At 42.5% G+C, this 17,306-nt stretch overlaps 1 protein-coding gene across 5 annotated transcripts in view; it reads right to left on the reverse strand.

Annotated features, from left to right (window-relative positions):
* DNAJC13 (DnaJ heat shock protein family (Hsp40) member C13) overlaps positions 1 to 17,306 on the reverse strand; it is a 198,686-nt gene that overhangs the window by 49,721 nt on the left and 131,659 nt on the right. For all 5 annotated transcript variants that reach the window (XR_014475029.1, XM_083188595.1, XM_083188594.1 and 2 more), the window contains 9 exons: positions 17,009 to 17,163; positions 15,414 to 15,615; positions 15,191 to 15,306; positions 13,885 to 13,963; positions 11,997 to 12,132; positions 10,659 to 10,840; positions 8,594 to 8,668; positions 6,436 to 6,555; positions 5,559 to 5,738 (listed from right to left, as the gene is read on the reverse strand). Coding sequence is in view for 4 of the 5 variants with exons in the window: in XM_083188595.1 (XP_083044721.1) it covers positions 5,559 to 5,738; positions 6,436 to 6,555; positions 8,594 to 8,668; positions 10,659 to 10,840; positions 11,997 to 12,132; positions 13,885 to 13,963; positions 15,191 to 15,306; positions 15,414 to 15,615; positions 17,009 to 17,163 (1,245 nt within the window). In the remaining variant the exon portion in view is untranslated. The remainder of the gene's footprint in view (positions 1 to 5,558; positions 5,739 to 6,435; positions 6,556 to 8,593; positions 8,669 to 10,658; positions 10,841 to 11,996; positions 12,133 to 13,884; positions 13,964 to 15,190; positions 15,307 to 15,413; positions 15,616 to 17,008; positions 17,164 to 17,306) is intronic.

Below are 17,306 nucleotides of genomic sequence, written 5' to 3' on the forward strand. Positions count from 1 at the left end.
ATGGTCACCTCCTCCCTCTTGAGGCGTCGAAGTAGACGGGAAATTAGAGGAATTGGTGGAAATGCAAACACCCTTTGGAACGGCCAAGGAGCTGATAGTGCGTCTACCAGACATGCCTGTGGATCCCTTGTTCTGGATCCGTACAGTGGGAGCTTCTTGTTGTGCTTTGAGGCCATGAGGTCCACTTGTGGCATTCCCCACTGGTCTGCCAGGGTTGTGAATGCTTCCGGATGGAGGGACCATTCTCCCGAGTGAATCGTTTGCCGACTTAGGAAGTCTGCTTCCCAGTTCAACACTCCGGGAATATACACTGCCGACAGGGTGAGTAGAAACTTCTCTGCCCATAGGAGGATCTGGGTCACTTCCCGCATGGCTGCTCGGCTCCGGGTTCCCCCTTGATGGTTCACGTACGCGACAGCTGACGCGTTGTCTGATTGAATTCTGACTGGCCTTCCGTGAAGAAGCGTTCCTGATTGGCTGAACGTCCGGTAGATGGCCCTTAGCTCCAGCACGTTTATTGGTAACTTTGTTTCTTGGTGTGTCCACAGGCCCTGGAACGACTGATCCAGGGTCACAGCTCCCCAGCCCTGTAGTCTGGCATCCGTTGTCACTATGATATAATCGTGACTTGCAAAGGATCGTCCTTTCCTTAGGTTGTCCGACAGTAGCCACCACTGGAGAGACTGTCTGACTTCGTCTGAGATCGTGAGGAACTGTCTCTTCAAATCCATGTGCGATCGGTTCCACCGAAATAACAGGGCCAGCTGAAGTCTTCGGGAGTGGAACTGTCCAAATTCCAGCATTGGGAAGGTGGATACCAACTTCCCCATTAATGTCATACAAAGGTGTACTGACACCCTGCGTTGCGTCAGAAAAAACTGGATCTGTGAGAGAATGTCCTGTATTTTGTTCTGGGGGAGAAACACTCTTTGAGCTTCTGTGTCTATTAGTGCCGACAGATGTATCATGGCGGATGATGGAGTCAAGCTGGATTTCTTCCAGTTGATTATCCACCCATGAGATTGAAGCATGTCCAGGGCAATCTGGAGATGTCTCTGAATTTCCTCCTGTGATTGTGCTACTATGAGGAGATCATCTAGGTAAGGAAGAATTCGAATGCCTAGAAGGTGTAAGCGAGCCGCCATCACCGCCATGTCTTTCGTGATCACCCGGGGGGCTGTTGAGAGCCCGAACGGGAGAGCACGAATCTGAAAATGGCCATCCAATATTGCAAATCTGAGAAATCTCTGATGTTCCAGTTTGATTGGGATATGTAAATATGCATCCTGTATGTCCAGTGAGGTCATCAGATCTCCTGGTTCCAGAGCGCTGAGGATGGAGCTCAGAGACTCCATTCGGAACTTGGGTACCCGCATGAAAACATTCAATCTCTTGAAATTCAATATCGGTCGGAAGGACCTGTCTGGTTTGCTGACCAGGAACAGATTCGAATAGAATCCGGTCCCTCTCTGAGAATGCGGGACAGGCATGATCACTCTTTGTTCCAACAGGGTTGAGACAGCTGTCTCAAGGGCTACTGCCTTGAGAGGGTCTAGTGAGAGGCCTGTTGTAAAAAAACTGTGTTGGGGGTCTGGAGCAAAAGGTCAGAGCATAACCGTGCGATATTAGTCCCAACACCCAAGAGTCCGATGTGGAACTTGACCAGGTCTCCGCAAACTCCAGAAGGCAGCCCCCCACCTATGGCACGTTCTTGGTGTGCCTGGCGTCAGGCCGCTGGCTTTTCAGCCTGCTTTAGGGTCTGACGACGAGCTGCCCATCCCTGCTTGGGCTTGGATTTCTGCGTCTTTTTGGAGGACTGCTGTGACCTTGTTGGCCAGGATCCCGTACCATGTGATCTGCCCCTACTGGAGGGACGAAAAAACCGAAAGGCTTGCTGCCTTGGTTTAGTGGCTCCTGTGGGCAAAAAAGCAGACTTTGAGGCTGCAATGGAAGTGACAATTTTGTCTAATTCCGTTCCGAAAAGTATACCCCCCGTAAACGGTAAGGCCTCTAAAGCTTTCTTTGAGTCATTATCGGCCTTCCAAGATCTAAGCCAGAGGGCTCTGCGTGCGGCCACTGATACTGCAGAAATTTTGGATGCAAATATTCCCGCATCCAATACACCCTCACTTAGGTAGGAACTAGCCTCCCTAATATTGTCCACAAAAGATAGTAACTCAGATCTCTTAGTACCTGATTGAAGACTCTCCAAGAGCACATCCGCCCAATGTGCTATAGCTCTGGTTGTCCAGGCAGCTGAATAGCTAGGCCTCAAAGCTGCCCCTGCATTGGAATATATGGACTTGAGAAACTGATCCAGTTTTTTATCCACTGGGTCTTTCAAAGATGTTACATCAGGTATGGGCAGGGCCGTTGCCTTAATTAATCTGGTGACATGGGCGTCAACCTGAGGGGGGTCGTCCCATTTTTTGTGGCTGTCTGGTAGAGGATAAAAAGAAGGAATACGCTTAGACACAAGGAATTTCCTATTTGGATGCTTCCAAGCTTCTTCAAACAGATTATTCAACTGCTTTGACTGAGGGAAAAAAGCAATGTCCTTCTTTTTACGTTTGAACACTGGTTCAGTATCTGGGCCCTCTGCAGAAGTCTGCGCCTCTGACTCCTTTATTTTAAAAGTGAGCCGTATCAATTTAATTAGGCTGTCTACTCTGGCCTGGGACATATGATCATCAGTATCAGTGTCCACATCATCAATTACATCAATAACACCACCGTCATGATCATCTCCAGAGGTATTATCATCTGTGTCCTGTAAAAGAGGCTGAGCCGCCTCACGTCTGGATGGTCTATTTGTACTAGACCCTGCCAGAACATTTTGAAGTGAGGATGAAACCTGCACCAAACCCTGGACTGACTGTGATAACCCTGCTACCCAAGCAGGCTCTGCTGGCTGGGGTTGGACCTGGGGTGTCGGTGAGGCAGCGGGGTTGCGTGACGCTGCCAGCTGGGAAGCTAGTTCCTTCATCGCAGAGGACAGGTCTGCAGCCCAGTCCGGTCTGCAGGGAACATCCGCAGTGGGTTGCGGACTAGGTCCCGGCTGAGAGCAACGGTCACAGAGGCCTGCGTGGTTCTGCTCAGCACTAGCAAAGTTTTCTTTGCACACTGTGCATGTATATGCGTGCAGCGCTGGAGCGGGACCAGGCCTACGGGATTTCCCTGAACCCTTTGCTGACATGATGTGTGTGTGCTTAGCAATTTGCAACTGGAGTTACCTAAGTACACCAGTGATATCTTGTGTGAGAATTGTTCAGTCACTAAATAAATGAATAAGTGAACTTATACTGCGCTCCCCGTCAGTCCTACAGAGAGAGATGTGGTATGAAAACACTCACATCAGCTTAACATAACAAACTGTGAAAAATAACAAAGACAGATAAAGTACACTGCAGTATATCACAAATCCCCACACCACACACACAGGGAATCGGCACTTTGTTTCCTACACCTGCACCATGCAAGTGAGGTGAGGATAATACAACCTGTCACTGATAACAGTGGAGGCAAAGGGGGGCGATTTCTTATGCTCCTCTCCGTCTAGAAGCCAGCCAGCAAGTGAGCTAAAATGGCCCCGCTGTGAGACAGGGGGGAGGAGAGGAGCGATCACGGTGGGAACTCAGGAGAGGCCATTGCCGCGAGCCTGGAGGCGGAGTTATATGTAAATCCGTCCCCTCCTGGAACCACCAGCGTAACTGGTCTCCACAGAGGGAGCCGTTATGGTACATAACCCTGGTGGTCTAGCGGTTTCTCAGCATGAGCTGAGTACTGCTGCCAGGCCTCCGGCGGCGCCCCCTTCCACCGGCGGTGTGAGCCGCGATATCCGGCTCCCCGCAAAGGGGAAGCCGCTTACCTGAACTTCTCCCAGCCGCGGCTCCTTCCAAGTGCCTGAGGTGTCTGGTGTGAGCGGCCGACAGGTCCGTCCACCAGACGCCGGGAGAGGCTTCTGCCGTCAGCCGCAGAAGCGCTGGGAGTCTGACGGCTGTGGAAAAATATATATATATATATATATATATATATATATATATATATATATATATATATATAAAAAAAACGAAGTTAAATAAGGGCTAAAACTGCCTGTTCCTCAGAGCACCAAGGAAAAAACTGGTCTCTGAGGACAGGAAGGGGTATTAGGGGGGCGGAGCCTAGGACTGCACTAGCCAAAAGAAGTTCTACTCCTTGGTGCCCGGACCTCCAGCCCCGGAATACCCACATTTCCCAGCATCCACCGCTGACCGTAAGAAAAATATATATATATATCCAACGGAGGTTTGGCACTCTCACTGCAATGTACAAAGTTGAGCCGGTCCCTTCACTATAGAAAAGTATAGCAGCGCAGTGGTGTGGCAGTCATAGCCAGTATTCAAAGGATCACGACAATGCCTTGAGATAACAACGTTTCAATTTATGTAACCTGATGAAAATTAATTTCATAAATTGAAACGATATCTCGACAATCCACCCTACCCAACAAACTCGTTGCTTAGGGGTTCATCCTCGCATCTGAACTGTCCTTTCTTCCCCACATTCAATCTGTCTCCAAATCATGTTACATGCATCTAAAAAAAATATCCAAAATACGACCCTATCTATCTCACACAAGACACTACCAAATCTCTTATCCATGCACTCATTATATCCCGCATTGATTTTTGCAATAGTCTCCTAACTGGTCTTCCCAAGAACAGACTCTCGCCAATGCAATCCATTTTAAATACTGCTGCTAGGCTGATCTTCCTAGCAAGACGCTCATTGTCTGCTTATCCGCTCTGCCAGTCCCTTCATTGGTTGCATGTACCTTACCGTATTCAATATAAAACACTTCTACTCACATATAAAGCTATTAACCATACTGCACCAGCTTATATCTTTTTACTTATCACAAAATATCTCCCATCTCGCCCACTCCGCTCTGCACAAGATCTGTTTCTCTCTTCTGCACGGATCACTAGCTCCCATTCACTATTACAGGACATTCATAGGGCTGCTCCCATCCTATGGAATGCCCTTCCACGCACAAAAAGACTCTCTACTAGCCTCCAAACTGTCAAGTGTTCCCTGAAAACTCACCTCTTCAGGCAAGCCTATCATATTTAAGTTCTACACGCAAATCCCGCTGAGGCACTTATGTATTATATAGCTTCCCTTCTGGACTTGTAACTTGGTGGGACTGCTATGCTATTACTGATGCCTGTCCTTGTGTTTCCCTCCTATATCCCTATAGATTGTAAGCTTGCAGCAGGGCCCTCCTACCTCCAAGTCTGTCTGTTACCAAGTTTGTTTTATCACGGTCTACCATTGTAAAGCGCAATGGAATCTGCTGCTCTATATAAGAAACTGTAAATAAATAAATCAATCAATCTCAAGGCATTGTCGTGATCCTTTGAATACTGGCTATGAGTGCCACACCACTGCGCTGCTATCTCTCTCTCTCTCTATATATATATATATATATATATATATATATATATATATATATATATATATATATATATATATATATATATTTGATGTAATATGTAAAAGCATGTTGCGCATACCTGTTGATTTGTGTCTTCATTTTTCTGAATACCACTTTCCTCCAATGTAAAGTCATAGTTAAAAGGATAACTAAGTAAGTGCCACAAAATCCCTGCATGAAATAAATGTGTTTGCAGAAAGAAATCTACTGCAAAGGAGCTGATGCATTCCACCGCTACTGCAGCCAGTCTCTGGACCTTCTGTGAACAAGATAAAACATTTTCTGGTGTTTAGATGATACCATTAGAGATACTACTGTATGTACTTTGTTTTATACTGAACATACATGTGAAATACAGATGGAATACTAACGGGGGTATTCAATCACCGGCGAGCATCTCCCAACAGGGAAGATGGCCGCCGGGCCCTATTCAATGCTGTCTTCCTCTACAGCATTGAACAGGGGAGCTCGGCAAAACTAGCCTGACTTCACAAGCTGTCGTGCTCGTTCTGCCGAGAACGGCCTGGAAGTGACAAGCCTTTAGCTGCAGCTCGCGGCCACGCCCACTTCTTGCCCTGCTGCAGACGGGATATTGAATCCTGCCTGCAAATTCTCGGTCGAGCTGACCGAGAATGGATTGAATACCCCCTAATACAACTGCAATACAAATATAGCTATAAAAACATTGTAACATTGTAATAAAACCTGTAGATATTACTTACTTTAGAATGATAGATAAGATCATGATCATTTGGAAAGAATCAATATGCTAGAAGTACCACGTAATTCAAATTTATAAGAATAAAAATATGTTTATAGAATGTTTATTGAGCAGAGCTAATGTCTTCTGTGCCATCTGACTATTCTAAAAATACAGATGACAAGCTGTAATTTTACCATCTACTTGCACACTATCTGTACGTATAAATATACATCTCTCCGATAACAAGTATTACCTTGCCATAGTACAGTACTCTGCAGATGTCTTTAATGATGTTTGGCATCTCTATAATCTTCTCTCTGCATTCTTCAAACTGTGCGGCAACACTATAACACTTGCATACATGACCACACACCTGAGGATGAGAATATAAGATTATTGTAAAAAGACCACTAAAGGAGATTATATATATATATATATATATATATATATATATATATATATATATATATATATGCTAAAAATAAACATAAATCTAGAACTAAATGGTTTTAGGCTTTAATTACAGTTAAAAGAGAAACTATTTCTAAAAAGGGTAGTTTTACGTATAGTTTCTCTTTTTGCTATATATAAATACACAGCAACATTCCAACTTTGGGGTCGATCCTATTAGGTGCGGATGATTCGCACTAGCGAATCATCATGGCACCGGGCGCACTTTACGGCTGACGCTTAAAAGTGCTCGCACCTCCATAGGGGTATTTTAAGCAAATTCGGCTTCATTCGGATGCAGTTTTCAGCATTTAAAATGGCACTTGAACAGCACCTCGCACCCTTCGGCGCTAATAGGATCAACCCCTTTGTTTTCCCAGATTATACACTTTCCAGAAATGAACACTTTTTTTTAATAAGGTCATCTCTTCCTCCCGAATTTATCCTATAATGCTAACTGCATTTCATATCCAAATTAACTGGATGTAGTCAGAATGTCAACACTATACTGTCAACATGGTATGAGCACCATTAGTCACAATGTTGATACCTATATGGGGGAGTATCCAATTAGCTTCAGTAATTTATTGCAGTTAATTGTGTCCCCGGGTCTATCTAATAAGCCAGCACGAGCTGCAGTTTATTGGGTATTTTGTTTAACATACTGCTTGCAGGAGATACAAAATCTCTGAAAACAGCCCACAGTTGCAAAAACACACAAGTTTTACTGAACCAGCAAATTTTTTTTTTCTTTTTACAGGCGATCTATGTATACTGTATAACTTGTAAAAAAAAAATCCATGAAAAACAGACGTGTTTCGCACTTGATGTTTTTTCGTGCTTAATTGAATACTCCTAATACTGTTTACATGTCCAAAATGTTGACATTGTGAATATCAATAATTTGTTGATGGCAAAAATTGTAGAAAATACATATAATCAAGTATTAAACAAAACAATATGTCTAATAATATAACAACTGTAAGCTGTAGTCAAAGTGCACTCAAGTAATACGCTACAGAGAAGGCAGTTTTGTTCTCTGAAGTCACATGGAGAAACACACAAGCATTAGCTGCTTTGGTCCCATGATTAAGAGTAAGTATCCATGAAAGACTGAAAATGAATTATGTAAAAAAAAAATCTTTCTAATGCTGCTTTCAAAACGCAAAATGAAGGTTCGTACCGGGAATTTGAAACCAGTCAGTCCTGGCGTAAACCTTCATTTTGGGATGTTCACATCCCCACAGCGAACCGGTTCATTGACATCATCCGGGGGTACGGCGGGGAGTCGGCATGTCATCGGGGGGGAGGATGCAGAGCTTAAAGCTGGTGCTGCCGCATCCATAGTGTGAACGGGAAACTGATTGTTTGACGCGTTTAACCGGCTAACACCACCAAGCAACACGACAAGGAACTCTACTTATTTACCAGTTCGTATTGTCGTGTTGCTACCCGTTTAAGGGACACGGTAACCCCTTTCACATTGCACTAATTACCGGGACAAAACGGCTTGTACCCGGTAATTAGTTGCGATGTGAAAGGAGTAGAATGAAGGTCACTGTGATGTCTGTAAAATATTAACAAGCATGATGTGCAGTGTGCATTATGTCAAAAGTTTTTCGATTTGCCAAAAAAAGAAAAAAAATCACACATGTAAAGGTGCCCACACACGGCTAGATGCAATGCGATGCGATCTAGTTCAAAAAGTATGTGCTGCACATACTTTTTGTGCTTTGCAATGTGCAGGAGAGCACATCACCTTCACCTTGCAAAGCAGGATCGCTTTGTGTAAAGCAGGACTACTGGAAGCCTGGCCTAGTATCCGCAGCATGTTTTGAAACAAAGCAGAACTAGTTACTCTGAATCTTCTATACAGTTCTAATGCTAGTAGTATATTATTGTATATATTTGTTTTTCTTTATGTCAAATTGTTATGTTAGTGCAGTCACTATACCCTTTACCTGCACAGGCATATCATCTGGTTTACTTGATGCAGTTAGCACTGACACACAGCGAGAGAAAGCTTCTTGTAGCACCTGAAACAAAGTAACAGAGACCACTTCTTCTGAAATATAACGTAATAAAGACTTAATGAGCACATCTACAGTATAAAGCAACAGATGGAAGAATGACAATAACAAGAATATGACCTTGGCTTATGCTGGGTACACACTGACTTATCTGTCTGGTGGGAACAAAAATCGGGAAATCTGGTAATGTATGGGAGCAACCATTTGCTCCCAAATGCTGGAGAACGGACAAAGGTCAGAAAAGTTTGATTTAACAAATTAATTTGTATCCATTTTCCAGCATTTGATGGCAAAAGGTTGACTGTTCCCACCAGACAGATTGGACAGATAAATCTTTGCCTGTGTGCCTAGCTTAATCATTTCAGAAAGCTAGAAGAAAATAACCTACCTGAAAGTAGGAGCGTAACAAGATCAATAAAATAGTGATGGAAGGCGTTATCTTTGCTCAGCATTTATAAACTAAAGGTGTGTACACACGGGTGCGATTTTGTACAATATCGCAGGAAATATGGTCGCTAAGCGACCATATTGCCCACGATGGGAGTTTTTACCCCTGTAGTGATCGCTGGTCGCAGGAACATGCTCCTGCGACCAGCTGATTTCCACTGCCGGGCTCCCCCCGGCAGTTTCTTTTTCATCAGCGACCATCTCTGGTCGCTGATGAAAAGGAGAAACTGAGCAATATATTGCTCAGCCATATATTGCTCAGCAATATATGGCTGAGCAATATATCTCCCCCGTGCTTAAGTGTTTTAAAACCCCAGGAGAATTGTATTGGCTCTGCTGAGGGCCTTTGGGGTTGGATGGTAGAATAAGAAGAAGGGTTCTCCATCCATTTCGGTCCACTCCTGGGACTTTGAGTTCTTAGCCTCACAGAAGACAAGTTAGGGCCTTCAGCTTTCTGGTTCTTTTAAAAAGCTACAAGCCTAATCAATTGTGTCTCACACTGCTTGGAAAGGAGAGACTATGGATTAAGTATGAGAGATAACTGCTTGGATACCAGGGAGATGTGCTTGGTAAAAACTGTTTGTATTGTTTTCCTATACCCCTTTCACATCACAGTTAAAACAGTGGTAATTGTCGTGTTATTGCATGGTCGACCTGGGTCAAGCTTGTACTTGTGTAGTTTCACGGCGCCACTGCGCCCAGATCGCATCGTATGCATTGCAAAATTGCATGTAATTTGCATACAATTTGCAAACGATGCAATTTAGCACTTCCAACCTAGCTACGTCAGCCCGAAGTGTGCTGCGTCCTCCCGACCTGTTTATACCCCCACTATCCACGTCGGCATGGAGTTGATTTAATACCGAGCCTGAAGTGTGGCACGCGAAAAACGAGCCCAAAGCGTGCCGAGCGCATGCGTAATACACGTGAAATAAACTGCATGCTCTCGCCAAGCTTCGGGCTCGTTTTCCGTGTGTGCTCGCCCTGCTTCGGGCTCGCCACACTTTATAAAATCAGGTCGGAAGGACACGTACCACGTGTGGTCACCAGACTTTGGCCCGACGTGGATAGCGGGGATGTGGTAAATTGCATTGCATGCAAATCGCATGTGATTTGCATCCGATGCGATCTGGGAGCAGTACCAAAGAAAGGTTAAACCTAAGTTGCCCTATATATAATGGGCAATCCGTGATTAGTGTGAAAGTGTCCGAGCCGGGACATAACCTGGGATCAAGATTGCTATATGAAAGCGGTATTCGTGAGTTAGGAGTTTCTTGTATAGTTAGTGCCAAGTATTTTATTCTATTTGTTTTTTAATCTTCTGTTTCTGCACAATAAAACAGTTGCATCAAAACCACCGACTTGTGTGATCTGCCAAGTATATCACGAGATGGTACCTGTTCCCTTGACACTGTTACACAAGATATTCTTCATCACTGCCAATAGAAATAAATGTAACAGCATCCAGCACTATTTATTGATATATTAAAGTGAATCTAATTACACATGAGTATATATTGGAGTACAGTACTGAAATATGATCTGGTACCTCAATGCCATTTTCCCTCCTGAGTTCCTCTGCATTAAGTGCTGAACAATTTACAGTGTGAAATGCCAACTCGGTGGCAGCAGGCAGGAGAGAAAGCTTTGAAAACAGTTGATTATCTGAGGTCTCAATGGTGATAGTTCTGATGAGCATTGGATAGCCAGCATACTTGTAAGGCCGAAGATCTAGAACAATAACAAAAATTAAGAAATATTAAGAGTAAGAGACATTTTCCACCATGTGTATAATAACTGTAGAAAACATTTGTATCATTTACAATTTGTGCTTCATTTGAATACTGTTACTTCATTTGCATGCTGCTTTGCCCAGAGCTATAAAATTGCAGCCCGCTGGCTGCACTTAACTGTGGTTTTCTGCATGTACCCCCTGAGATGCGAACAGGAGCTACATATCATTACAGACCGTATCAGACTTACGCTGCCTCCCCTTCCAGTATACCATTATAAACTCTATCTATCTTCCTATCCGTGTGTGATCATTATGTAATGGTTTCTATAATGAGGATAGTATGTGCTTGCAGAGAACCATGTGATAGCTGAATCAATGGGGCTTTTGTGCATACCATGAAATCCTCTTTCATTTTGTGGCACACTGAGTGACATACTGTAGCCAGAGATCATGGGGTATGGCTGGCAGCAAAAGGGTGTCGTCACTTTACAGTCTAAATAAAGCTCAATCAGGCTACAATGGCAGCTGATACAGTTCATTAAAAATAATGAATTCAATAGGAAATCAAGTCAGAGCACTTGGATTGATCTGCTCTATTGCAGCTTATAGCACTTCCCTGCCATAAGCCACATCTGCCAAGGTTTGAACCTTATCTCAAATTATGCACTGAAGTATTGGTGCCTACACACGTACAGATTTTGCTGAGCGATCTGATCGATGCAAGATTGCTCAAATTGCTCAGCAAGATCGCTCAGCACAGCGATGCATCAGCAATGTGTGCTGAGCGATCTGTCAGGGCCAGTGTTCTCTGATGAGAACACTGACCCTGACCGGCGATCTCATTAGGTTTACGCATATAGCTATTGCAATGGCCCCTACACGTGAAGCATTTTCTAAGCAATCTGACTTAATTTTATTAGATCGCTATGAAAATGCCCTGAAATCGCTCCGCGTGTAGGCCCCATTAGTGTGGCAGCTCTGTAAAGCTGTTCAGCAGAAGCCTGATGACAAAAAGGGTACAATGTTCTCAAAGCCTTTAAAAAGCAGGTGTGGGGGTAAATTACAACTTTTCTGATCTCAGAAATGAACAGATATAGGGGGGATTGAATACCCCCCATAAGCTGAAATTGTATATGGTTAATTCACTTTTACCTTCCTTGTGTCGATTGAAAAGAATGCTCTGAGTTTTCAGTATTAGGATGATGTTCTCTGGATCTGGCCCATCCACAATCTTAGATGACTTTGTACACAAGAACTCATAGGCTTTGTTTACCTTTTCAAACATATCCTGAAATACAATGTAAGGTACACAAGCTAAATGTTTACATGTACTGAAACGTTGTGTGTGACATGCACACATGGAGCAAGTCACTGGTTAAGATTGATACTAGATTCCATAGTTTATCCTGCGCAAAACATACTCTTAAGCTGCCCCTACCCTAAAAGATTTATTGTCTAATCTGGTTGGTTGGAACAAAACTCTGGTAATATCTGAATGACCGTTTCTGTCAGTTTTCCAGCATTTCAAAGCAAATGATCAACTGTCATTAGCTCTTAATAAGGGCAGGGCCACAAATAGCGGCCAAGCGGGTCCCGTTCAGCGGTAGGATCCGGTGGCTGCAGCCCCACCGCTAATGTGTGTGCGGCCGTATAGGAGACTGTATGCTGGCTCATTATGGCACAGTGGGTCCCACTGAACTGGACCTGCTGCACCATTACGGGTGGTATTCAATGCCACCAGCGAGGGTTGTCTGCGGCGAGGGTGGCTTATTTTCGACGAGGATCACCAAAAACACATCCTCGCCAGTTAACCCCCGAGCTGGCCGCTCGCCCTATTCAACATTCCGGGGGACTCAGCGAGGATTCCCTCGAAAGGTGAGGTTCACTGCTAACACAGCAAGCCCGCTGCATTTAGCCGTGAGCCTCACCGTTTTGACTGCCGCACTCGCCATTTCCACCTTGCTGGAAAAACCCAGCAAGGTGGAAACGGCGAGTGCAGCGGGTTCAGTTGAATACTGACCCGCGAGCTGTGACAGTGACCTATCGGCACTTCTCACCGTCACAGCTTGCCAAAGAGCATTGAATATACCCCAATGTGTGGCCTGGCCTTAAGTTGCCAGGTTTTTGTCCCAACCAGCCAGATCGGTAATGTTGAAAATATATGGACATACATTGAAAACATGGATTTCTACACTAATAGTGGGTATACAAGGTGCGATTTTGCTTCAGATGTGATCCAGATTGGGATCGAATTTGAATTGTCTATATAGTACAGATCTATACTATACTATACTATACTTGCCTGCCAAGAATATTTTTTTATTCAATTTACACTACACGGGAGCACGCATTGGGATAGAATCTGCATCGAATGTAGAAAATCTAATTGAAAAATAGTGATATCTCACCGTGTGTATCCTCTATAAAACTACTGCAAACATGAGTATTCATGGAAATCTATATACATTTTTAAAGATTTATTAGAGGTTTTTTTTTTGTTTTATAAATAAATGTTATAGCTAATAGTAAATATGTTTGTCTAATGCAGTGGTTCCCAAACTCAGTCATCAAGGCACCCTGGCAACCATGGGTATCCTTAAAATCTGGACCGTTGGGGTGCCTTAAGGAATGAGTTTGGGAAACCCTGCTCTAATGTTCACATTCTGTAAGAGGATCCAGTCAATGAGCCAACAGTGTCTATGTCGAACCCATATGGTCGACATATTTTTTTGGATCTTTTTTTTAAAAATTTTTTACCATATACTCTAATTTGGAACGGTAAAGTCGCGAGCGCAGCATAATCTGAAGCATAATCTGTGATAATCAGCGATCAAAGCCGAAATAAAACATGGTATTGTGAACTTATGCTGGATCTCCATGTGTTCCCATCTGCAAATGGGAGACTTGTCTTAAAAAAAAAAAAAAAAAAAAAGTCTATATTTGAATAGTCCGATAAAGACCATGGGTCAAAAATCACACACAAAAACACATTAATATCATACTTTTAGTATAAGAAATAAAATATTCAATAAATACAAACCCTTCCTTCTGGATTCTTGTCTGGATGATATTTCTGGGCAAGTCTAAAGTATGCTTTCCTTATCTTACTTTCCTCTTGCCTTCAGTAAAAAGAAAGGAAAGGTTAGTTAACAAAACAAAATTCTTCTCAGAGCATACTGTGTATGCGATTCCGGTGTGTTCACACCATGGTATAAAGGGAAAAATAGGAATGCTGCTTAATACATTCAAATACTGTATATTTTTCAGTTGTTTTGATATGTTATTAGGTGTTACTTTAACCCTTTGAGTGCCAAGTGAATTTATCAAAATGGTGTGAAAGTTGCCCAAGCAATTTTTATTTTTATTCATCACAATGACCTGTAATGTTTACCTTATATAGGAAATATATATATATATATATATATATATATATATATATATATATATATATATATATATATATATATATAAAATAATTTTTACACAACATTTTTTAATTGAATTTATATAAAAAATGTGTGACGCTGGAATTTTTAGCGGATATTTTGCACATCTCTCAGAGAAGTCGGCACTTCTCGGGTTAATATGCAAGATCTGAATCCACATGCACCATACTAACTTCAAAGGAGACTGCGCCTACTAAGTTTATGTTTTGAGTGGATGATAATGTGAAAATACAGTGACATGAATAGTAAGTGAAATAGATTATAGCAAATTGTAATGCAACAGTTACAAAGTTACAAAACAAAAAGGAAAAAGATTATTATTTTGAAAATGATATTAATTGTCTAATATTAGCATATTACATAATAGTTTAAAACTGTATTAGCAGGTTATTAAATTAACTTTAGATAGAACTACATTAAGGGGGGTTTTCAATGTTGGGTCATGGCTGTCGAGCTGGCCTGTCAGCCGTGACCCTGTCCCGTTCTCAGTCTGCTTGACTGAGAATTTGCAGTCGAGATTCAATGTCCCGCCTCCCAGGTGACGAGAACGGGACATGGCCACGAGCTGCGGCCAGGATTCGGCGAGCTGCAGCCGGGAGCTCGTCAATTCCCGGCAGAACGAGCCCGATTCGTGGCAAATCCATTTAATGCAAAACTAGCTCCAGTCTCAAGCACTTTAGTTGTGAGACTGATAGATGGAGTATTTTTTAAAAGTACAGATTTTCTACTGCCGGGAAACCGTGATTCCCACTAAGAAGTCACTAATCTATCTTGGACAACACCAGCCTTATACCTTTTAGTCAAGAACTCTGATATTGTAAGGATTCGTTTTCATACATATATACATACACAAAGACATTTTTGCATTTGTTAAAACAGACCTTAAAAGCTGTCACTTACTGCCCATGTCCTTTTGGAAGGCCGAGAACTTCATAAGCATCATCAATGGACATGGTTGGAGGCTTCTTCTCTACTTCCTTTTTCCATGCATCTAAAGTGTCTTTCAATAGTTTAACCTGCAAAAAAAAAACATTTATTTGCACAATCTTACTCAAAGACTTTGCATACACAGCATTTAAAGATACTTAAGGCAAACAAAACCTCTCCGTATGAAAGGACTTACAGGGTCTTTTATTGGCCATTCCGGAAATCTGATTGTGTCACAGAAATGTTTCAGATAGTAGATATTACAGAACAGCTCGTTCTCCAGTTGGGGATAATTGATGACTGGAATCGGGCAGTACTGATAAAGTGCTCTAGTGTTACTCTGGAGGCGGGGACTAAAGTCAGCCAAGTGGGCCGCAATCTTCTCAATCATAAGACGTCTGAAATACAGCAAGAGGAAAAGGGAAAAAGAAGGGGAGATAATGGTTCACACCATTGAAGTTCCTATGTATTGTGAATATTTGTAAGAAGAAGCTTTCCAGTGACAAGAATAAGTACATAATGCCATGTGAATGCTAACACATACTGCTGTGTAATAATTTTTCTGAGCTGCAGATAAACTATGGCAAGCCAACAACCAAAACATTCATGCGTATTTGCAAGTACAGTGTTGAGGTCGGTTTACCAAGTTTAGGAACAACATTTGCAAATTAACTAGAAGATCAAGCCAGACTTGAACTTTCAGATAATTTCAAAATAATTTAACAAACATCACTCTTGGGCTATTTCTTAAATTACTTTTTGCTAAACAAGAACACATGACAAAAACTGGCTTGGTTTCACTTTACTTACTGTACAAATGGGGTGTTAAGACCTTCTTTGCACATGAGAGGCTGTTCAGTATGATGGGCATCATTAACAGAATATATTGATGCAATTAATTATTTTTAAATTGGACATTGTAAAATGAATGGTGCTACTGCCCTACCCCCACAAACGTACTTAATGTACTATACAAATATGTTTTCATACATCTTTTCACGCCAAACACCCCCCCCCACACACACTTGGCATGCCAGGCCGCATGAGAATTTTCTAGCAATCGTCTGTTAGTTTGACAACACAATGTGACTAAAGGACCATATTCACTGGGTGACTATGCCCATTGTGTATGGACAGCGGTGATGCCAATCATCGCTGGGGGGAAGCCAAACAAAGCGCTATGCAAAGCTGTACTGAAAGCCGCACATCTGATGGTATAACCAGCAGATGAATGGCTTTCCCGCGATATTGCGGGAGCGTGCAGCAGCGCTCACCGCTCATCACCGGGGCACACTGGGTGGCTTTGTGCTGAAAGCCTCTAAAACTGGGTATTTTGAGCGACTTTCAGCTCAAAGTCGCCCAGTGTTAAGACGCAGCACAAGGAGGCTGTGCAGTCTCTGAATCTGTATAGGAACTGCAATAGTGCTGCAGGTTTTTTTTCATTTCAAGTTGTTTTCTCCTCCGTATACAGACTCCGTTACACACACTATACATTAATCAGAACAGTCTCCTCATGCATCCCACATCAATTGTGTTTTGGAACTAAGATGCATTTCAGGCAAAAAGCCCTTAGTTGCACATCACCTTGTGGCTCACTCACACCAGGGATCTTCTGATACTAGATGTATTGGTGCTTTCTAAACAAAAATAGACTGAACAGCTGTGTAATTTTTTCTTTGATAAATTCATTGCCTAATGTATAATATAATGAAAAGTACTGTCATAAAATCTACATAAAATTTTACATTTATTAGGATACAAAAGCATGTAACTAGGAATGGTGATGCATACCTCATCTCGCTGCTCCATATAGCTTCTGGAGTATCAAATTCCCCAAGAAAAATTTCCGAAAATTTTTCTGGTTCATAGTTTTCTAGATAGCATACCATAGCTTCCGGAAGAATGTGGCCGAGTATGCTCCTCTGAAAAATGTCAGGTCCTTTGCTCTGTTCAAAAAAATGAATTTCTATTATATAAATATGGTTGAATGCTAAACTTTTAATCTCACATTAACATTATACAGTTTGCATCCTACCCAGTTATACATGCAGTATATGAACCTATGGTGTGCTTTGTTGTTGTCCCCAGG

The sequence above is a fragment of the Crinia signifera genome, chromosome 5 (assembly GCF_055691185.1).
Source record: "Crinia signifera chromosome 5, ASM5569118v1, whole genome shotgun sequence".
NCBI classification, from domain to species: Eukaryota; Metazoa; Chordata; class Amphibia; order Anura; family Myobatrachidae; genus Crinia; species Crinia signifera.